Source organism: Cyanistes caeruleus, chromosome Z (assembly GCF_971803275.1).
Source record: "Cyanistes caeruleus chromosome Z, bCyaCae1.hap1.1, whole genome shotgun sequence".
In the NCBI taxonomy this organism is placed as follows: domain Eukaryota; kingdom Metazoa; phylum Chordata; class Aves; order Passeriformes; family Paridae; genus Cyanistes; species Cyanistes caeruleus.
Genome location: NC_141732.1, coordinates 70,292,817 through 70,317,036, shown reverse-complemented (window position 1 = coordinate 70,317,036; position 24,220 = coordinate 70,292,817). Strand labels below are relative to the sequence as shown.

Genomic DNA, 24,220 nt, shown 5'->3' with positions numbered 1-24,220 from the left:
ATGAAGAGGAAAATTTTGTCACAGCCAATTATACAGATTGGGTTCAAATCCAGTCATATCAAAACTATAGCCATTTCATTATTAAATATATATCATACAATTAATTAAATGCTGGGTAAAGTGACCTAGGATTACATATTTTTAAGGATTTTTATTGTAATGTAACACTTTTTATACTGAGGTGATTATTTCATATTAATTCCAGATAAAGAATAATGAAGAGCTGTTACTGTCTGAAGGCAGTCGCTCTCTGTTGCCTGTATCACAGTTTTATGTAGTTTCCTGAGTTCTTTTAATTAAAAACTACCATAAAGAGAACAAATTAGTCAGTAGACAGAAAGGAAATTATTTAAATAATCAAAGAAATTATTCACTTTCTTAGCTCTATCAAAAAGTAAAGAAGGGAAAAGATAAGCGGATATGGTGCAACAATGAGAAGGATTTGGTTCCCTTAGAAATTATGTCCTTGTCTGTCCCAGGGAAAGTAAGGGAACTGAATGAGTGCCACAAACAGCTAACAAAAAAATATAACATGAACTTGCATGTAATAACAATTACTGAAGGGATGTCTGGCCACTCACCAGTAGGGATCTCAATATACATTTCTGGGCTCCACTCACTCCAAAGTCCATGGTGATCTGGTTTGCAGTGAATCTGTACAATGTACCTCTTCCCAGGATTTAAACTAAACATTTTATATTGTGTTTGTTGTCCAACAAAAATAGTCTAGAAATAAAATAAAAGTCACAGCTAAGGTTTTGGTAATCAAGACGAGAACATAAAATGAGTCTGGATATCTTTTCTTAATAACTGTTGAGCAGGCATGGAATAATAGTAAATTTTTTTATTTCAATAGTTTAAATTCTTCTTTCTAGCAGGTGAGAATGAGATCTGGCTCTGGTATACAGTGCAAATTAAACTGCTGCAAAAACACATCATCAATTTATGGCAAATAGGGGAGGAGCTGTGGTAATGGTAGGAACTGCGACAGTGACGGGAAGAGGAGCTGGCAAGAAATAGAGATGGAGAAAGAAAATGCATAGAGGAAGATGGAATGTGAAGTGGTGGAAATGCACAGGGTAATAAAAAGTAGGTCTGGCCATAGGGCCAGAAGGAAGTGCAGTGGAAAGGGGAAGGAGGAGATACAGAGGTGGTTTGGAAGTTCTGCAGACAAGAAGGGGATGGAGTCAAATACCAATAGCTGGAATCTTTAATTTGCCACTCAGTTGTTTAAGTTGTAGATCCTGGCCATATAAAATCATTATTATTATTGTGTTCCCACTGCAATTACCACCTAGTGATTATTTATATAAATTTAAATTATTTTATGTAAAGTCACTGATCTTTCTGTTATCTAAGAAGTGCTTGTGGTTAAGAATAAATTATCACAAAAGACAGCTGACTAAAAGAGAATGAACAATTTAAACTAAAATGCCAGTATGATTAATAAATAATGGCCACAATTAAAACCAGGTACTTTATCACCTGCTATCGTACAGCAGCAACTGAGATACCAGTGTTCTCAGCAGGAAATCATAGGTTACACACTTTTGAAATATTATTTATAACTATTTAGAGTATTTAGAGTGTCTGCTTCATTACGTTCAGGCATGAGACTTGGCTGACAAAATCTAGCTGGTTAGGAAAAAATTATCTAGCAAAAACTTGTCACATTCTTACCTCCCATTCCTCTCCCTCTTCAGGCTTTAGTCGCAATTCATATTCAAGGGTAAGCCATCCAGATCTGACATCAGCTAGTGGGGGTGGAGACCATGTCAGGACCAGATACGGTTTTCTCTTTATTGACTTTTTTAATTCCAGAGTTATATTCACAGGAGGATCTGGCTGAACTGTTGAAATAAAATAACCGTCAATAAGAGTTTAAGTGACTTTTTTCCTTGCATCTTAGGAAGAAATACAACATTATGGGAGTGAAGAGTTGCCATCTCCATTGTGTCTGACAATTTAGAACTGCTACTGTATAGAAACCAAGAGTTTTCAGGTAAAGTAAGTATGGATTTATGAATTTTAAAACTCCTCTGAATAGTAGTATGTTGGATTCACATTGAGATTTGCCTTAATCATTTATCATCAAAAATATTTTTTCTTACATTACCATTTATTGTTACTTTCCTCCACAACTATATTTCAAAGTTAACACCTTTAAAATTATGTTATGGAAGTTGTGTTCTACTATAATCTTATCAAAGCTTGGCATAAATATTTAGGAACACTGAAAACATGGATGCAGCTAATGAAACTTGTCCCCTTCATCTTTCACATTTAAAAAACTCAACTGTGTGGTCCCTACACTCATATGTAAGGATACTTAAAAATAAACCAAAAACCCATATTGAAGCTCTGTCTGTATACCAAAAATAAACCAAAATGGAACATAGGTTTCTTTTACAGTCAGGCTTGCATCTTCCTCAGTTCAAAGGTAAAGCCTCTGCATCTTGTGCATGTATTTTACCACTGTCTGATCAAAGATTCATCAGGTCGTTGGATTGAGGTAAAATATAAAGCCATTTCTCCAAGAACCCTTTTCCAGTTGCCAGACTCTTGGCAGCCAGATCCTTGGCAACAAAATGGTTATCAAGGATAATGCTCCGTTCTCTTAGATAAAACCCTAATTACTTGTCCACAGTCACTCTGTAGAAAAGTCTGAGAAAGAGATTATCAGTATACTGCCATAAAAAGCACTAATGCAGCTTCTCTTGGGTCTGAAAACTACTTTTAGGTAATCAGATTTAAGTATTATTAGTTAAAAGATCAAATAGATTTCAGTTGCTTGTACAGTGGAAAAAGATTTTAGCTGGATGATGTTTCTTAGGGTTTGACTACAAGAAATACGGAAAACCAATAAATGTTTCTCTGAACATAGTTTTAAACCTTTTAGCATTTTCATCTTCTGAAAATAAGATGGTAAAGGGATGAATATTGATTTGTTATTACACTAAGGAATATCTTATTTGCCCAAATTTATAACTTGGATATAATACTATATATGAGGAGAGCTGAAATTAAAATTCTTGTGTCAACCCATGATTCTGAATTATTTGGTTGCATAGAAACTACTTTTTAACTCTTACCTATGTAAGTCACATCCACATAATGAGGATCAGAGACATTACTTCCCATTTCATTAGTTGCCCTCACAGTAATATTGTATATGGTCCAGAAAGAGGTGTGCTTTTTATCGAAGTAGCACGAATTGGGGCCTGCAGTTTTGTAATCTGGACATTCATGAACTTTTTCTTCTCTGAAATGAAAGAATCCCAGTGATTAGGTTACACAGACTAAAACACCTGATTGGTTTACTAGTACTTCAGCTTTATTTGGGGCTGGATCTGATTTTTCACACCTGGCAATGTGAAGAAAATCAGAAAACTGGTACAAGACTAAAGAGTCATTGGACAATCCCAGAGACTGTACTAAGCATTTTCCCCATGAAGTAAACACCACAGAGCCCGAAGAATTTAGGCTGTTGCAGATACAGCTGTGGGCTAGTAGAGCTCAGCTCTTATTTCTCTGAAAGCCACTGTTCACTGCACAGCCCAGAGCCCTTACATGTTCCAGAGGCTGAGTACAACTGATTGCTGAAGTCTTCTAACCCATCTATTAAAATTTTAGTATTTCCAGTGTTCATTCCACACTCACAGGAATTCTGTGTGTTACACTAATATGCTTTCAGAATTTATTTGGTCTTGATCATCAAAAAAAAAATAAAAAATCTACTTTGTACCTCTCCTTCACATCCATACCCAAGCTTTCCAAAGTCAGAGAAGGGGTAGGAGAGAAAATTGAGTATGTAGTATTTGTTTTCATGCTCTTCTTAGGTGCACAATAACAAAAGATGGATGTGAACCTCTTACTCTGCCATACCTGGCTGGACAAGCATCTGAGTTTTTACACTACAACTGGGCTCTCAGCTGACAGTTTGTCATGGGGTAGCTTTACCTTTAAGACAGCTTAGAAAGAGGGGAAGTTGAAGCTGCTGGTGGCTGATGGGAGTTTTTCCTCCTGACCAATTATCAGTAATTTCCAAGAATTGACAGCAGATCTGACCATTAAAAAGTGAATTCAACTTGTCAACACCCCCTTAAGAAGTACAGACAGAATTCTCTTATTCTCTTTGGTTTCCGGCTTCTGAAGAGGTGACAAGGCTCTGTCTTGGCCTCCTCCCCCCTCTCCAGGCCGACAAGGCCGCGGAGTGGAGGGGGAAGAGAAGCAGCGCTCGTCAGCCGAGCTTGGTTTTCAGTTTTTGCTGCTAGACTGAAACTTAACACCATGAACTCTTGCAGTTTTCCTAAAGCTTTTAATTCTTTTACTACCTGGATAAAAATACAGATTACTCCTTTTCTCAGAAAGACAGAGAAAGAGAGAGACAATCAACGTAGAGAAGACATCATAGAACCACCAAAAACAGTGAAGAAAAGAGTTAAGTTTAAATAAGAAAGAGAGAATAAGGAGATGCTTTACAGCTGAAATATCTTTCTGTTAAAGCTATGGAGATGGACAATAATAGTATAAAAAGACTCCTTTAATTCATGATAAGAGTATTGGGAGGAATAAAGTATTCAAAGTGTAACTTTTGAGCAAAAGAGAGAGAGTACTTGTGATACTGTGAGTTGCTGGAATTGAGTAGAGTGAAGATTTTGAAGCTTTGGGGGGCAAAGAGAAAACTGTTCCAGGAAGGCTCACAGAGACAGATGAAGAAGACTTCTACCTTTGAATGACTTATCCTTAAAAATAAAATCCCTAAGCTCAGTGACCCATGCACACCTCAGAGAGATGTGAAACGGGAGGAGAAGATCTAATGACAGATTTCCAGGCAGCTGGCATTAGAGAAATAGAAAACTATGACAAAAAATAGTTTTCTGGTGAGAAACTCCGTAAGTTAACAGAAAGAGAAACTCCGTAAGTTAACAGAAAGAGACTTCTGTTTCTCTACAAAGACTGATGAAAAGACTGTAACAAGAATTGAGACTGTTTTTAACCACCAAAGTTCTAAAGTTATTTGTCTCTATGTTGTCATGTGTACAGAGAAATAGTTAAGATGTGGAAGGTAAGGGGGTTTTCTGAAAGTTTATTCTGGTGTTCTTATTCTTGTAGTTTGTTAATAAACTGTCTTTATTCCTTTTAAGTTTTAAGCCTTTTTGCTCTTGTTCTAATCCATATCTCACAACAAGAAATAAGTAATTTTTTTAGTTACTAGTTTAAAACCACAACATTTAATTGGTGCATTGGCCGGGAAACGAAAATTAGCAAATCTAGACTAGTATATTAATAGTGTTACTGTGAGATAAAAGATTAATTAAGAGCAAAGCATGATTGTCTTAAGTTTATATAGCAGTGATAGTAAAATCTAGGGGTGGAAAGTAGTAAATATTTGTTTCTTCTTTTCTGTCAATTTATTAGTTTTTTAAGTTGTATATTGAATATAATTGATAATTTTTGAGTAGGTGTTTACAAGTTGAAGGGGTGGAATGTCATGGGGTAGCTTTACCTTTAAGACAGCTTAGAAAGAGGGGAAGTTGAAGCTGCTGGTGGCTGATGGGAGTTTTTCCTCCTGACCAATTATCAGTAATTTCCAAGAATTGACAGCAGATCTGACCATTAAAAAGTGAATTCAACTTGTCAACACCCCCTTAAGAAGTACAGACAGAATTCTCTTATTCTCTTTGGTTTCCGGCTTCTGAGGAGGTAACAAGGCTCTGTCTTGGCCTCCTCCCCCCTCTCCAGGCCGACAAGGCCGCGGAGTGGAGGGGGAAGAGAAGCAGCGCTCGTCAGCCGAGCTTGGTTTTCAGTTTTTGCTGCTAGACTGAAACTTAACACCATGAACTCTTGCAGTTTTCCTAAAGCTTTTAATTCTTTTACTACCTGGATAAACATACAGATTACTCCTTTTCTCAGAAAGACAGAGAAAGAGAGAGACAATCAACGTAGAGAAGACATCATAGAACCACCAAAAACAGTGAAGAAAAGAGTTAAGTTTAAATAAGAAAGAGAGAATAAGGAGATGCTTTACAGCTGAAATATCTTTTCTGTTAAAGCTATGGAGATGGACAATAATAGTATAAAAAGACTCCTTTAATTCATGATAAGAGTATTGGGAGGAATAAAGTATTCAAAGTGTAACTTTTGAGCAAAAGAGAGAGAGTACTTGTGATACTGTGAGTTGCTGGAATTGAGTAGAGTGAAGATTTTGAAGCTTTGGGGGGCAAAGAGAAAACTGTTCCAGGAAGGCTCACAGAGACAGATGAAGAAGACTTCTACCTTTGAATAACTTATCCTTAAAAATAAAATCCCTAAGCTCAGTGACCCATACACACCTCGGAGAGATGTGAGATGGGAGGAGAAGATCTAATGACAGATTTCCGGGCAGTTGGCATTAGAGAGATAGAAAACTACAACAAAAAATAGTTTTCTGGTGAGAAACTCCGTAAGCTAACAGAAGGAGACTTCTGTTTCTCTACAAAGACTGATGAAAAGACTGTAACAAGAATTGAGACTGTTTTTAACCACCAAAGTTCTAAAGTTATTTGTCTCTATGTTGTCATGTGTACAGAGAAATAGTTAAGATGTGGAAGATAAGGGGGTTTTCTGAAAGTTTATTCTGGTGTTCTTATTCTTGTAGTTTGTTAATAAACTGTCTTTATTCCTTTTAAGTTTTAAGCCTGTTTTGCTCTTGTTCTAATCCATATCTCACAACCAGAAATAAGTAATTTTTTTAGTTACTGGTTTAAAACCATGACACAGTTACAGAGTTTGAAATCTATTTTGGTCATTGCAAGGTTGAACAGTACTAGGTGAACTAAAAAGGACCAAAAAGGTTCACAAGACCTAAAAAACTTTATTGACACTTTCTTTAAAATTAGTGTTTAGCACTTTATCTGAGTTCCAAGGAAAGATTACTACAGAAACCAGGAGGCATTCATAGCCTATGAGTGCAAAACAAGCCTTATCAAAAGATGAAAGTTTTAGTATCTGGTCATTTTGGAAAGTTTTATTTCTGAGACTGCATGGCTGAAGACTTTTAGGACTGTGCAGTTGTATTGTTTACTAGTATGCTGTTGATGAGCAATGAAAAGACAGAATTCACAGTAATTCACCTGCCATTATAAAGAAATCAAGATTTAATATGTCTTAGTGTTGCTGCTTTAGTGTGATGCCAGAACATGGCACTGGACAAAACCATGGACTATAGAAAATGGCATCTCCTGAAAAAAGAAACGAATGAGGATTGATTTTCCAGGTCCTTCCAACAAAACGCTGAATAACTACACAGCACTATTACCCCTCTTTGCTGTAAAGCAACGTGTGGTTGGTCGAGAGTCCTCCATCTGAAGCAGGTTTCCACCAGCAAGTAAATGTTTCTTTTTCAGGAGAACGGCACTTTATTATTGTAGGCTTTTCGGGAGGTAACCGTTCTGTAAGAAATAAAGAAATTAACTAATTAGCAAGTTTAATCCATTAGGTCCACCTTGAATTCTTAAAACAATGTCAAGCAGAGAACAGGTAAATATGAAAAAATAAAAAGTTTTGCTTCGTAGTAGCCCAGGAAAGGAGGGACCGTTCCCTGCTTAGGGCAACAACTTGCTATTCTCACCTGGATTCTGAATTCCCTCTCACTGCAGCTGCATTGAAGAACAGTTTTAGATTTCTGCTTGTGGCTTTCTTCTGCCCCAAAATCACATAAGTAATGTTGAAATACTGTCATAGCAGGGTCTATAAAATTATTTTAAATACACTATACTATCCAATCTATTTTCAATAGTGTTCTGGTTTCAGTTGGGGTAATTTCTTCTCAGTAGCTGGTATAGTCCTGTGGTTTGGATATAGTATGAGAATAAATTTCATAATACAGGGATATTTTGTTGCTAAGACATGTTTATCCTAAACCAAGTACCTTTTTGTGTCTCCTGCTCTGTCAGTCAAGAGGTACAAAACAGAAGAAAAAGTTTGGGAGTGAGTATAGCCAGGACAAGTGACCACACCAAAGGGACACTCCACTCCATAGAACATCATCTCCAGAATACAAAGTTGGGAGTTACTCAGAACCAGTGCCCTTCAGGAGGATTCAGAAATGGGGTCTAGCATTGATCAGTAGTACGTGAGCAAATACATTGTCCCTAAATTTTTGTTGTTTTTTTTTCCCCTTTTTTATAATCATAATCTACAATTATTATTGTTATTACATTTTACTTTGTTTCAATTATTGCATTGTTCTTATCCCAACCCACATATTTTACCTTTGATTCTTCCCCTCATCCCACCATGGTGACATATGAGTGAGCTGCTGTGTGATGGCTTGTTGCCAGCTGGGCTTAAACCACTACATACAAAAACATTTTTTTTCCCCCCAGAAGGTGTGTTTTAAGATGATTTCTGTTTGAAAGGGATGCTGTCATTTTCTTTTGCTTTTAGGTAAAATAAAATGAAGAATGTAAATGTTTGTCTATTTGTTTGTGTTCTTGCCAGTAATTTTCTTCTGAAGTACTCAAAATACACAAAGAAGCAGCTCTCATATTTCACTGTAATGTTGTTATGTTCAGTACTCAGCCTACTTGCATGATTGCTCCTGGGCAAGTTTTTATAGTTTCAAGAAGAGCACTTAAGAGTTGGCCAGAGAAAAATGTTTAAATTTTGAATAGGATGATGCCCGTCAAAACCCTGAAGTGATTGAAACTTTTGCAGTTATACATTTAGGGCAAAAATATGGTCCTATTACATCAATAATATATATTTTCTACTATGTACAGAAGAGGCATTGATTTTCCTAATTTTTAATTGCCTGAGGCAGACCTGAAAATGGGACATTTAAAAAATATTTTTCTTTTAACAGTACTTCAACAATCTCCATGCCAAATAATGAATAATACAACTAAAAACTGAAAAAGTTTTGAGACAACTTGGCTAAAGTGTCTGGCAACAAAATATGGTGTCATACGTATTTAGTGTGTCTATTCAAATCCAGTAAAACACAGATGGTGACTTCCATGTGATAGTATCTGTAAGTGTCATGCTCTGTTAGACACAGCAGGGCTTTTAGTCGAGGCTCTTATACCTGATATTTATAGCTACAGATTAAATCAACATGATTTTTCAATAACAAGACAGGGACAATAAATTATTTAGACACACCTGCATCAGAAGTGACTTCCTAGTAAATCCCTTACCTTGTTTGTCATAGCCAGCTTCAGCAGAGGATCCTGACTGGATCAACAAAATTAACAAAGCAATTACAACAGAAAGTATGGTCAAAAGCACTGAGCACTAGAAATATCTGTGCGAGAGGCCAGGCTTTCAGGAGTGGCATTTAGGCACCTTCACAGCATTGAACCTGCTACAATTTAAAAGCAATTTACAGAGCAGCAATCATTGCTCACCTTTAGGGATCTGAATGCTTCTTTCTGAGCTCCACTCGCTCCATTCTCCAAGGTCTAACATGCAACGCACCTGGACGATGTACTTCACCCCAGCTTGCAGGCTGGTCACCTCGTAGTGCGTCTGTATTCCTACAGATACTGTCTGAAAATGAAAATAGACAGGGAAAATAATAAAGAATTGGACCACTTTAACAAATAAACCATAAAGGAATAGGCATTGAGTTACTGACTTCTGAAAGTCAGGGATATAAGTTGGGTATTTGTAAGATATTAAAAGCAAAAGCAGTGATTTAGCAGAAAAAAATCACTGCTGATTCTGATACTCAAAAACATGTTGAACTATAAAGTTCCTAGTACTCCATTGGATCCACAATGCAAGGAGCATTACAAGTAGTCTAACCCACATATAAACCCCCCACTGAATCTTCTCAGTGTCTTTAAGTGACTTTCTCAGACCCTTCTAATTTCTCCCCAGAACTATTTCAAAATTCATAGCATTCTTCACCATTAAGATATCAACAAGCTAGATAGCATTGAGGACTATAACTTTAAGAAGTACTTGACTATGACTTTAACAATGACATTTTGTCCTGAAAACTCAGCTGTAGCAGTACTGAAGTTGATTCGTAGAAATACGGCAACGGGTGGGAAATCTCAGTGGAAATGGTTAAATGTGAACAGGCCACAACAAAATTTTTGAGGGGCGGGTTGTCTCCAACTGATCATGTTGAAGAGAATGATGATAACTGGGTTTTGTCGTACTGTTTTGTCGTACATAACATTAAGATGATTATGGAAATTATGTTGAATTTCACAGTCTCTATAGACCACTCCAGTATTTTAGTTTCTTTAATCAGATTTGGTTACATTAATTTTTCTATTTTTGCACAAACTAATGTTTTTATAAGACCAATTAAAGTGAGATAAGAGAATTAACTGAAAAGAGCATTTGTAAAATAAATATGTTTTTCCCTTACCTCCCACTCTTCCTTTTCCTCAGGCTTTAGTCGAAGCTCATAGTGATATACATGTGAATTAAAGCTGGCATCAGCTAATGGGGGTGGAGACCATCTTGCCCAAATGTATGACATGTTGGCAGATGTGTTTGTTTCTAGAGAGAGATTCACTGGAGCATCTGGCTGAACTGTATAAATGAATGAAAAGTGCACTATTTAATTTTCTCTCAGAAAAGACACCTTCTTTATGCTTTTTTATGTCATCCTATAAATTTCAGATAATTCAGTGTTTTAAAGAATATTAAAGAAGCTTTTTATTTTTCTCCTTAATGTGTTTAAATACCTGATTTCCAACAGTATCAGCAAATCTTAAAGTTTACTCTGAATTTGTCAGGCTAAGGAAATACAGATCATAATTTTATAAGGCCACTCTTGCAAAATAAAAATGTCAGCTATTTCACAGCTAGAAAAACTAAGTATATTATAATTAAAATGGTGTATTATGTGTGTGCAGAAAGTAGAATGGAGTCAGTAATTTAAAATACTACAAAAAGCCTGTATAATGCTCAGGCAGTTCTTTTTACCCTTCCAAGATGGCAATGCCAGCAGTTAGAAAGACTGTTACATTTGAAATATTAGGTAGCTTAACCTAATTTGAAAATTTCATAATCTACATTGAGTCTAATTAAAATATTGCAGACAACTAGAAACTGAAACAATTTTTTCAGCTGAAGTTAAATTTTTTGTATATTCATACATGAAATTCCTACAATCAAGAATGTAGTTACTTAATGAATAATTAAATTTCAATTTTCACATATATTTAACATGCATACTTCAGATTATCTGTAAATAAACACTTCTCAACAGCAAGTTTCACATCATGAGGAAGAAATCTCTCTCCACTAGCTGTTCTATAATTAAAAACTGTATGCATCTCCAACTAGTTTGTTTTCCATTTCATGCTTTGATTTTACCTATGGAAGTTACATCCACATGCTGAGGATCTGAGCTGTTACTTCCAATCTCATTTGTTGCCGTTACAGTGATAATATAGGTTGTCCAGGGATTGGTGTGGTTTTTATTGAAGTAGCAGGAATTTGGACCTGATGTTAGGTAGTCTGGACATTCATAGATTTTTTCTTCACTGAAACAAAATGATTAAAAAATTTAGGAAATTAAGCAAAGCAGATAATATTCTAGTAATGGTTCAGCAGAGAAATCTGAAATGTTTGTATATATAGATAGATAGATGAAAAATATATATAAAATCACATATATAATTTATATAGATATATAAAAAAGAAATAATTTTGAATAAATTATTTATAAATATAAAAAATAAATATATAATTATCTATATAATTATATATTTTATATATTTTATAATACATATATATAATTTATAATTTTATATTGTATATATCTATTACTCCATCTCTTGGGAACATTTTTATACACATCAAATGCCATTACCATAAATGCTTCAATGATATTTTTACTGCAGTTGATGAATGCTTTCACCCTCTTCTTAATAGATAGGAATAAATCAACAAAAGAAAAGAAACAGAAATTTCCAGAGACAGAATAAAGAAATTTTAACAGTATTTCTAAGCAAGTAAGAGGGAAATAAAAAATATTTATTTCAATTTGATAAGTTTCTAAATATCTTTGCATATTACCCCTAGAAATTAAACTTATGGCCCCTGTGGTAGAAAAGTCTTTTATTGATCAGTATGTTTTCAGCAAGGTCAGAGAATCATTTAGGTTGGAAAAGAGCTCTAAGACTGTCAGGTCAAGCTTTGACCACTGTCAACCAGACCATAGCATCAAGTGCCATGTCCAGATATTTCTTGAACACCTCCAGGAACAGTGACTCCATCACCTCCCTGGGAAGCCATTCCAATGCTTACCCATCCTTTCAGCGAAGGAATTCTTCCTGAGGTCCAACCTGTACCTCCTCTAGTGCAGTTTGAGGCTGTTTCCTTTTGTCCTATCACTATGCCCTGAGAGAAGAGACTGACCCACACATGAGTACACCCTCCTTTCAGGAAATTGTAGAGTGATAAGATGGCCCCTGAGCCTCCTTTTCTCCAGGACAAACACCCCCAGCTCCCTCAGCTGCTCCTCACAGGGCTTGTGCTCCAGACCCTGCCCCAGCTCAGCTGTCCTTCTCCGGTCATGCCCCAGCACCTCTGTGTCTTTCTCGCAGTGAGGGGCCCAGAACTGAGAACGGGATTTGTGTGTGGCCCTCACCAGTGCTGACTACAGGGGGAAATCACTGTCTGGTCCTGCTGGCAACATTTTTGCTCACACAGCCTGGGAGCCATTGGCCTTCTTGGCCACCTGGGTACACACTGGCTCATGTTCAGCCCTAGATCCTTCTCTGCCGAGCAACATTCCAGCCACTCTGCCCCAGCCTGGAGCTGCAAGAGGTTGTTGTGACCAAGGACTGGGTCTGGCACTTGGCTTGGTTGCACCTCACACCAAGGGCCTCAGCTCATCAAGCAATGCAGATCCCTCTGGCCTCCAGCAGATCAGCACTAGGCATCATCTGCAAATTGACTGAAGGTCCTCCCAATCCTCTCAACCATATCATCAATAAAGACATTAAACAGGACTGTTTAATAAAAGTGACCCCCAACACTGATCTCTTAAGGACACCACTAGTGACTGGCTGCAGCTGGATGTATCTGCATTCACCACCACTCCGTAGGCCCAGCCGTCAGCTAGTTCTTAACACAGCAAAGAGTGCTCCTGTCCAAGCTGTGGGCTGCCAGCTTTTCCAAGAGAATGTTGCGGGAGACATTATCAAAAGACTTCGCTGAAGTTCAGGCAGACTGCATCCACAGCCTCTCCTGACTGGGTCACCTATTCGTAAAAGGACATCAAGCAGGACCTGCCTTTCCTAAATCTATGGTAGCCAGGCCTGATCCCTTGGTTGTCCCATATGTGCTGTGTGGTTGCACTCAAGGCAAAATTATTCACAGTCAATTAATTATTTCCTTTATATGGGTCTTTGTCTTCTTCAGGAGAGGGATTGTTTTGTGCTCAAAGCTGGCTGGGGTGATGTACTCACAGCCTACCCCAGGTGTGAAAAACTACACAAACCCAAAGCATTAGCTGATGTGGTGCATGAATTAACTTCAATTCCACTATTATGCACTATGTATCATCAATAATACATTCTTAGTTTCCAGGCATTTTTGTCACAGTTTATAAAGAAACGATGGGAGACAAGGGACTGTACCTAAGAGAAAATGAGCCTAGAAAGGCAATTGTGGCCAATGTTTAAAGTGCTTGGCAGAGCCTGGGTGCAGCAGATTTAATGAAATGGATAGGCACTCCTATCCTTCCCTAAGCAGAACAGCTCTGGGCAGTGACAGGTATGAATTTAAATGTTCATTAAACTTTTTGATCAAGACTGAAACATCCAGGCTTTCATAAAACAAAAGTTTTCAAATCATCATTGTGTACAGTAACTTCATTAAAGACTGTATCTTTTTCTGCTCAGTGATTTGGAATATTTAATTGTAGCAGGGATGTCTGAGGCTTTATCTTACCTATTCTGAATCTCACTGGATTTATTAAAAAAATTTAGTTTCTGAGCTTCCCTGCTTACTTGTCCCTGTTCAAAGACTGTTTGTTTTCAGGAAGAAAGTACAGTTAAACAAAGATGGACAGGTTAAGTAAAGCTGCATGTACATGCTTTATTCCTGAACATTAGGCAGTTGAGAATTTACCAGAATATTAACTTTTGTGATGTGGTACCCATTTCACTGCATTTTGGGAACCATTGATCAAAAAAACAATAGGGAAAAAAATGACTATAGTCCAGATGGGGGTTTTGGTGTGCAGGGTGATGTACAAGGGCCTCACCAGCCCTCACTGCCCCTGCCCAGCCCCCCATGCACTACCTAGGTCCCAGGCTCCCAGTTCAGCAGGGCTCCTGCTCCACACAGCCCTGCCTTTCCCAGACACAGCCCCTGAGTCGATGTCCTGGCCCAGCCTGGCCTCAGCCTGCCCCTGTCCCCAAGGAGGAGACCAATGCCCAGGACTGGGCTCCCCTCCTCCTGCCCTGCTCCATGGCTGGGGTGATGGGAGACTGGATGCCCTGTGGTACCCTCATGCTCCAGTGCTCAGAGGAGATCCAGTTCAGCTGAAAGCTCTGTGCTTCCTGAAAAGATGGGCAAATATGTCTTTGCTCCCAGCATATCTTCAGACAAGGGCGATTTTTGGTAGATGAGTTTCAGGAGGGACAGGCTGAAGACTTGTGGCTGTCAGTGGTCATGTTTTCTTCCAACAAGGGAAACCACAAATCTTACGCAGCCCTTGTTGTCCCTCTGATGTTCAAATGGATTAATAAAAACAACTTCACAAATTAATATTGTCATTCTCTCAGTCTGTCATAACCATCACTTACAGAGTACGTATGCACCACTCGTTACCTGTCCTTGCTGTAGAACAGGGTGTAGTTGTTTGGAAGTCCTCCATCTGAGCCAGGCTTCCACCAACACGAAAAGGTTTCCTTTTCTAGAGAACGACATCTTATTATCTGAGGTTTTCCAGGATACGACTGACCTAGGGAAGTGCAAAGACCCAACTAGTTAAATTAGAAGTGGGCAATGCTTTTGGATGCTATTGTTGAATGATAAGTCAACCAAGCAATATTTTTCTGAAGACATTAAAACTACATGGAACTGAGGATTGAATTGGGCAAATAAATCTGCCTGGGAAAAGGATCAATATTCTCAGAAAAGTAAACACATTTTACCTCAAACTTATAAAATAGCTAGTAGAATGTTTTTGCTTTTTAACATAAACATTTATTATATTATTATTTATTTACCTAAACTCGAAATGGTATATTTATCTCCAAATTAAACTATGAAGATGTGAAATATGATCTCTACGGTTCATCTTCATAAATGTTAACATTTTTTATCTTCAGATCATTTTAAGATTAAATTCCATCTTCAACTTTGCAACAGAACTAAAAATCCATTTGTTGTGCATATTTGGGGTAAATTACAGGACAATTAGGAAAAGAAGGAAATTAATGGGCTAGATGGAATTTTTTGGGTACTGGTAACCTGAATGTACTCATTAATCATTCAAATATTTCCTGTTAAGCCAAATACATTTAAGAATATTTCTTGTTAAGCCTAGTTCTCATTAACTTATACCAAGAACACAGATCATACATTTACATTCATTTTTAGACAACAAATGTGTGACCTTTTAACCTAAGCTAATCATTATTTCATAAAGTCCCATATATATTCCTAAAATATCTCAAATGGTGCAACTATTCATATGCTAACTCCCAAGAAGGTGACAGGAATGAAGTGAATATAGGAGTGGAGTAAGTGCCTTTCAGTATTGCCATCAAACAGTCCTTAAAGTAATACTATAAAAAGAAAAGACAGCTCCAGCCATTTTCAAAATTGCTATACCAAACTTCAGAAGAAAGTAATTTAAATAGGTACATGCTCCAATGGTGGTTGAGATCGATTGGGTGAAGCCTCAGACTTTTCTGAAGGAAGTGTCTTAAGGAAAAAAGAAGTGTTTCAGGAATTGTTGTACCTACCAGTCAGACCTACTGTAGTCAGAGCAAGCTGCAAAATGATTTGAACTGATGAAATGAATCTCTGTTTCATGATGCCTGTCTTTCCTCGGGAGGAAGTATCAGATCAAGGGCTCACTGAAAAAGACGCCATCATGCAGCAGTCAGTAACAATGCTCAGTGTGCAATACGTATCGCTTGACTTGATCAAAGTCCTTTTTGAATTGCAGCTAATTGATTCTTGTTCTCTCTCAAAAAGGTGAGGCAACACCAACAGTTACACTTGGAAAGCTGAAAACCTGAATCTCAGAGAAATAGGTAGGTCTTCCCAGAAGTCTTTGGTTAGCAGTGATAGGACTACAATTTCTAAGCATTAACAAATCTTGCATATTTCTTTGGCATCTTGGGATACTGGGTTCTTATCTTAGAGTTCTAACTTCTAGATTAATCAATTAATCTAAGAAAGCAGTCTTTTAGCAACAAAAATATACTTTTATCCCTACTGATGCAAAGAAGAGGTCAACATACTTGAAATCTGAAAGTCCTGAAAACAGAAGGCGAATAGAAAAGGTACAACATTTATTTAGAAGTGTATGATTTTTGATCCAATCTCAAAACTTTTCAATATTTGAGACTGTCAGTATTGAATTCAGGATCATTTGAGCTGAAGAATGCTACTTTTTCAGTGCATTCAACCAATTGTTTTTACTGCATTTGATTTTGTAGTAAATTTCAGCTGAAATACAGATATGCAATCAGTCACCAGCTGGGACCAGGACCCAGTCTCTGCAGTGGGCTGACACCACTAGATGTCCTCAGAATTCAGGTTACAATTCTGGGTGCTCTGGAGTCCCTGTTGCGGCTAAATCTGTTTGCTTAGCCTGGAGAAAAGACATTAGGACTTAAAGCAAACCTCCTGCTTCTCCCACCAGTACACTCCCTGCTCGGAGATGACTGCAGTCAGCTATTGGATTCTCACCAACCAACCTCACTCTTCGAAACTAAAGAAGAACAATTTATCTAGATAGGGAGCTCCTTATGCCAGCTTTCCACTCCTACCCCTAGCACATTCACAGGTACTTGTATACTTGCAACCAATTCTGTGTAGCACAGCATGGGAACAAGCTGTGTTATTGGTGAGGAAAAATCCATCGTGGTTTATCAGATGACTCAATTCTCAGTATGCAATTCATTTTCTACATCAAAAAACTAGAATACATCATCATGCAACTGTTTTTCAAGCGCAAAGCCAAGTGAAGCGTCAGTTAACGCAGCTAAGTCTAAAACATGTTCACTGTGGACAATGTGGAAGATAACAACAGCTGGCTACATTTCCCATATGCCACTTCTGAATATCCAGACATGTTTCAGGCATGTAACTGAGCTACAGGCTGGAAAATTTCATCTGGGCTAGTTTTAAACTCAGTCAGAGCATTTTGTGCATATACAAACAGTGAAGAGAGAACCACTTAAATATAAATTGCAGTGTGGTGTAAACACATGCAGTCTTTATTACTATAAATAAATGACAGGCACAAACATTAGTCTTTTACTTCAGAAATTAGCCAAAAATTTGGGGCTGTATAATGCAGAACACAGATGATTGTGCTCATAATAGATACCTTTTTCTCAGGTGAAGGTGAAATAATGAAACTACAAACAGTAACTGTTTCATGTACATGTTATAGTATTTACAATATTTTATTACTTCTAAAAATAGTTGGAACATTTGCAAAACTCTGAACCTTCAAGCTAAGACTCATACAGATAAAGAACTAATACCTTCTGTTTTTTTTACTTTTATGTATGTATCTTTTTATGTGAAGAACTGGCAGAAAGAGAAAATTATTACATTGGCTCAAAGAATGAAACTTTTTAATACAACAAAAGAGAGGCATCATCAAGAAGGATCTTTATTAGAGTGCTCTCGAATGAAAATGCAATGATTTTTGTAAACTGAAGAACCAAATTAATAGAATGAGGAAGAAATTAATGCATTAATTAATAAACAGAAGTATTTTTCCTCTGGAGCTTTTGAAAATGAGATGATTGTGAACTATCTCTGTAATGTGGCTGTGCAAAAGAACGAGAGGGATATAGGGAAGGAATATGGACATATGAGTGCCATGGATTAAGCTCTGTCTACAGTTCTGGTAACCTACAATAGGGAAAAAAGAATCAAACATTTTAGAACACAGCTAGGAACATGACATGGAGACTGTCTCATGATGGTCATTTAAGAGTTGGCTTTGTACTCCATGCAATTGTAGTTGTCATCTGAAAACACAGGAGATAAGCATCAAAAGAGGGAAAATAAGAATGTGTAAAATAAGAATGTTGCTTAACACGGTTGCTTACTATTTGGTATTTGCAACTCAAATTTGGCTTAAAAGGCTTCTGGAGAGATGCCTTGTTTTTTTGAAAATACTTGCTTAATAAGAAAGTAATACTCATTGTGTCATAACTGTATCTAAAATGCATCTTCCCTATCTATGACATGAATATGTTTTGATAAAAGGGTAATTAGCATTATTAAGGATAGTATGAGGCAATGTCTCTCTTTTAGGAATGAATGCATTCTTTTATAAGGGATGTACTGGACATTGATTTGTCAAGATATTATCCAAAACCAAGGGTTGAGTAAATAATAATTAGAAGATGATATGCCTCCTTTTAAAAGTCTTGATTTAATTCCAACCAAATTATTGCATTCTGACATTCTATCTGATTTTCTCCCTTTTAACACAGCTGATAGATAGTATTCAACAGCTGGACATCACATGCCAGAATACAAGGCTTCTTGATGGAAATGGAAATTATTACTGGTGTTTTAGAATGCACAGAAGAGTTAGATATTCCTGTGAAACAATTCTGCCCTGGAATTAATAATATAATGAAACTGTAGGTTTGAAAACTGTGCTTACAGTGCTACTAGATGAAGATGAAAGCCAAACACCAATACTTAAATCAGATGCTGTGAAACAGAGTTGAGAGAATCATGTCTTTGTCCTAACTGACTTTTAGTTCTTGCATTCTTTTCTTTCTTTCTTTCTTGGCTCTGCTGATGGATAAATTTCTTGAGAATGACAGAGAAGTCTTTACTCAGTTCTGCACAGATGGAAAAATTTTCTATCTGTAATACTTTCAGGCTTGCAAGAACAGGAACAACTGTGTATCAGCCACTGACAATGACATTATGTCCAACACTAGTTCTGCTTCTGTGGCTAAAGAAGTCAAAAGCCAAAAGTACTTTACCAATCTCTACTGAAAAAGTTTCACATTTCCATTAGTCATGATGATAAACAATGTTAATCTTTCAGGCCTGGGGGAAGGCAGTTTAAGGAGCTCTCAAAACGAGTTAATTACCATTTGGAAGGCTGAACTGCAGCTGTATGAAACAAAATACAGAAAAAAAAGGAACTCAACAAAGCAAGATTGTGATGATCTACAGGACCATCCAGAATATTTAGCTGTACTGTGAACATGGCAGGAGTCTGCACTCCCACACAGAGATCACAAATGCAGGATGCATGTTCCTAGCCATGGCTTGAGCATCATGGTCAGATGTGTTTCTGACTGACAGTGATGGTTGGGATTATACTGCAAATTAAAAGCTGTAGATGAGCAGTGTGACCTGAGCTCTGCTTTTCCTCTCTGTATGAGCCCTAATTGGCTGTCTGAATCCCTCAGGCTGCCTTCATGCTGATGTACAGCCTCCAGAGAAGATATGGAGCTGAGGCATGTCTATCATCTGAATTTCTTGTGACTGATTCTAGCTGGCAACTTTAGGCACACAGGTTCTGTGGCATACTTTGTGAGGAAGCCTAGGAAATCTTCTGCTGGCTATGAACCTAGATATTCAGTTAATTTGTTGGGCATAAGGATTTCATATTTCAGTGTTGCATGAAGTGGGAGCAGTAAAAGACTTTTAGATTTCACCTGAAAAGCCTGTATATGGGCTTATAATATATTTTTCCAAAATTTCTCTCTTAAACAAGTCACCTCCTAACAGCCCTTGGCAGTCCTTCCCTTGATTAGCAGTCAAGATGTGATGATGAATGAAACAAATTTCCTCACCCACGGAGATATGTTCCTCAGTCTGAAAGACTTGAGTCAATTTTGAAAAAGGAAAATCACAAACCCCCACATCCTTGAAAATAGTTTAGACCTTTACATCTCCATCATAGTATTTATGCTTTTCATTTCTATTGATTTTACAGAACTGAGCCTAAAATTTTCTTGGAACTCTCACTACCTAAACTGACAAAAAAAGAAAAAAAAAAAGCCAAGAGAAGAAGAAATTACCATTATCCCTACTTTACAGACGGGGAGCCAAGGTAAAGAATGCCCAACAGACTCATAGTAGAAGTGTAACAAAAGCTAAAACCTGATCATTTTCTACCATTTTTCTTTTCTTTTCTAAATACCAACTGTACTGCCTTTGTTTTCCCACAAAAACAAAGATAATGTTTTAGCTAACAGTAGTAATCTTTCTCTACCATCTCCTGAATATGCTGTTTTCTTCCCTGGTGTTTTGTATATTTAATCATAACTTCAGGATTTATTTTTACAGCAGTCTCTTACAGAACAAAAATAAAAAATCATAAGCTGTAAAGAATTAAATTTTAGAGACTGAAAGCTAGAATTTACATTAGAACTTGAAATATTATGTACATTCTCTACCAACTACCAAGCCCAACTCCACAACCACTATCTTCTTATAGCAATTTTAAGTATTTTTAATATATAGCATAGTCATAAAGTATAAAATTTAATTTTCTACCTAGGAGATTCATGTATGTGAGGAAGCTTTGTATTCTTCTCTTTCATGAATGTCAGACTAGTTGATATGTTGGAAAACAAAAATTCTAATAATAGTATATTACTGAAAGTATCACTATTTTATTCCAAAAACAGGAAGAGAAAAAAAGGTGACTCTTGGATTAGCTGTTGTAGATACTGACACTCTAAGTAAATACACTTAAACATTGAGTTAATTACATTGAGTGATAGAGACAGTGGTAAAATATGGTACATGATTTCCTTTATCTGTTTAAAACAAAATTTTGTAGCAATGAGCTTTGGATGCAGTGTAAATTTACTCATAGACTGGGCTAGGCTACTAGATTAAAGGCTAGCTAACATCTGCACTGGCCAGGACACGATTGCATAAAAACAAAGGGCTGGGAGAGGAACTCTAGCAGTCTCATCAGTGAAAATTGAGTGCAGGGAGTGAGCTACATCTGACTACCAAAGCACAGTCAGACTATTGTCCTCATACAGCCCACCAAACAAATCCCCTTCTCCACTCACTCACTGACTGAAGGAGGCAGAACACTCATTAAGGGATGCAGTGGAAGAAAGGTTTTGGGGAGAAAAAGAAAGGTTCAAAGTGGGCTGGGGAGAAACAAGAATGGGAAATAAAGGGAATAAACAGTTTCAGTTCAGTGTAAACTGGTGGCTCGTCAGACTGAAATGTGTGCCTGATCACCACAGTCTATCCTATAATCTCATTAAACACTATTTCTATCTCCTGTCTGGGCAGACTGTTCTGAGTGGTACCTTTGGATGCCAGTGAACTCTCAGCTGGATTAGCCAGTGAAGAAAGAGTTAGATTGCAAACCTCCAGGTTCAAATGCAGATCCCACACAGCTGGGGAGAGCAAGAGGATCTGAAACCAGCTAAACATCTAAAAGTAGCTACTGGAGCAATCAATTTCTTTATGTGCAAATAAAAATATATATATATATATGTCAACACGTTAGGGCATTGCTGATGTGCATGGCCCCTGTGTGGGTTTTGTTCCATGTACCCATCCACTGGGAGCAGCTGCTCAGCTTTGCTACAGGCAGAAACTGAGGTTAGGGACCTACAGCAGCCTCACATCTACGGAGCTGCCTGATTGAGCAGACTCTAGCACACTGACATGCACTGTTTTACCAAAAAAACCCCTACTTTGTTTAACTACCTGCTCTCTGCCATCCACTCTGCCAGAGCAATAAAAAATACTTACACATTAGGTAACTAACTTTGAAAACACTAACTTCATCATTGTTTTTCTAAAAAAAAAAAAAATCTGTCTGTAATCAATTTGAAACAAAACAGAGTATTTTCTAACTAACAATATAGATGATCTGTATCTCCCAGACACCAGGTAGAAAGACGTATTACTCAGTTACCAGGGTATTCTTTTGTTTGGCTCCATTTCTGTAAAGCTAATGAGAGCAATAAAAATACCATGAAGTTATTTGTCAGCTAGATATTATGCCATTAGAGATTTAATTGAAGGCCATAAAAAGGGGTTTTTTTATGTGCATATTTAAAAGGGCATCAATAATGTGTAGCTGAATCTGGAGAAATAATGTTTGCTGTTATTCAACCACAGCATAAGGTGAAATGTAGCTTAGAGATAGAGCTCAATAAATGATTCCTGCTTTAGAGAGCACAGAATCTGTTTGAGATTGTGCATGCTGGGAATACTGTTTGACTCAAGATTTGCTAAATAGAATCTTCTACTACTTGGTACTACATCAAAGCAGACAATTCTATCCTTCCAGCAAATTTCATTCTGCTTTCTTTCCTTCCTTTGTCAGGAAGTGATATTATGAACTAGTGGTGTGTCCCTACAAATGTGACTGACATAAAATGTGTTTTTTTACCAAAGTTGCAACAGTGCCATAAGCACTGGGTTCATCATATCACTGACTGGAAAGGATCATGATAGAGTAAATCTTAACCTTCTGCTGTAACCAGACCAATGACTCTCATCCAAGGATTTCTACACCAAACAATCATTATTCAAATCATATTTATTGTGATAGTCCTGAGAACAGCATCCTGCTGTCTTGGGTACTGTACAAAGAAGAGTTCTTGCCCTTAAGAGCTGAAAATATAAGTAGCCAATGAATAATATAGTGTGGAAAAAATGGATCTAAAAAGCAGTTAGTACTTGCATATTTTTGGGTTGAGATCAAAGATTATTTTATTGGTAAAATATTTTCAAAATATTCCATTAACTGGAAACTGCCTATAAGTGATCAGTTTTAGAAAATTAACTCTGGAATATCACAAATTCTTTTTCAAGCAATGTCAAGGAATGAAAATTTTAAAAATTCCAAAATGAACAAGTATCACCAAATACGTAAAGAATTTTGTTTTGCAGTTTTCCAGTAGAGTATTTTCTGAACTCTCATCAAGTATTTGTAGGTTTTTTCCAATTTTCCAATAAAATCATGTTATGATGAAAAATTTCTGATAATTTTTATTTATACACAGAATTTCAATGAGTATTGCAATGGCATGAAAGTCTTGCTATTTTGTCATTTCTGTGGGAAGATGCTGGTGTAGAGGTGAGGAGGTTTATTGCAGAGACAAAAATTATGAAAACCTTAGAGAAAGCAAAGGAACTTTGAATGCAGTAAAGGGAACACAGTATTGGACATAAGTGTGAGAGGTTAGCTGGAATAAGACAATGAGGAATGATGCAGAAGTGGGAAAGAAGAAATACTCTGTTGGGCACAGGTAAGATTAAGCTGTAATTTTGAATGTATTCCATGACCCCATATGAGTTGCAAAGCTCCATCCACTGAATGACAACCCCCGACAGCCTTTTCTTGGTGAGCTCAGGCTGTAGGATTGGATGGGGGAGAAGCATCTCCTGCACCCTAGTACCTGCAAGCATTAGTGGGGCAATGACTGCACAGCAAAAAAGCTGTGACCATAGCTCTAGAGTAGTTTCTTCATTCCCTTGTAGTGGAACAGCCCATTTTGGCTGGGTCTGGAGTCTCTCTGCAAAGCTTTATGCCTGCAGTAAGACTCTAAAAGAAAGAACCTGGCTGCAGGGGAGTGAATTTTCTTCTTCAATCACAAATATGCTTAGCAATTAACAGTACTAACAGTGGGTGCAGAGAATAACAATTGTTTTCTGTTTCAGTTTTCTCTTTTTCAGGAGGTCCTCAGTATGAGGTTTTGAAAGTAACTGTTTCTTTTTCTGAGACTTATTGTATACTCTTTCTTGAATGATTTCAGTGACTGTAGAGTGATTCTGTGAAAGAACCAATTATCAAAAATTACTACTCCAATCAAACTGATAAAAACACTCAATGTTCTATAATTTGTGAGCATGAACATTTTTCAACATATTCTCTAAGCTTCAAACTTGTTGGTAAAAGAGCTTTGTGGTTGCATGCTAAAGGCCACCATTGATGCTACGTACAGATAAGTGGCACATTGGTTAGCTAAAGGAATGAAACAATGTTATCCTGGTAAATCTAAAACCAGTTATATGAGAGAAATTGCTGACAATA

General features: G+C 37.1%; 1 protein-coding gene across 15 annotated transcripts in view; it reads right to left on the bottom strand.

Annotated features, from left to right (window-relative positions):
- PRLR (prolactin receptor) overlaps window positions 1-24,220 on the bottom strand; it is a 152,458-nt gene that overhangs the window by 5,982 nt on the left and 122,256 nt on the right. For all 15 annotated transcript variants that reach the window (XM_086867672.1, XM_086867674.1, XM_086867676.1 and 12 more), the window contains 9 exons: window positions 15,939-16,052; window positions 14,797-14,929; window positions 11,326-11,495; window positions 10,370-10,536; window positions 9,393-9,534; window positions 7,301-7,433; window positions 3,093-3,262; window positions 1,681-1,850; window positions 582-726 (listed from right to left, as the gene is read on the bottom strand). In XM_086867672.1, coding sequence (XP_086723798.1) covers window positions 582-726; window positions 1,681-1,850; window positions 3,093-3,262; window positions 7,301-7,433; window positions 9,393-9,534; window positions 10,370-10,536; window positions 11,326-11,495; window positions 14,797-14,929; window positions 15,939-16,008 — 1,300 coding nt within the window. In that variant the 5' untranslated portion in view covers window positions 16,009-16,052. The remainder of the gene's footprint in view (window positions 1-581; window positions 727-1,680; window positions 1,851-3,092; window positions 3,263-7,300; window positions 7,434-9,392; window positions 9,535-10,369; window positions 10,537-11,325; window positions 11,496-14,796; window positions 14,930-15,938; window positions 16,053-24,220) is intronic.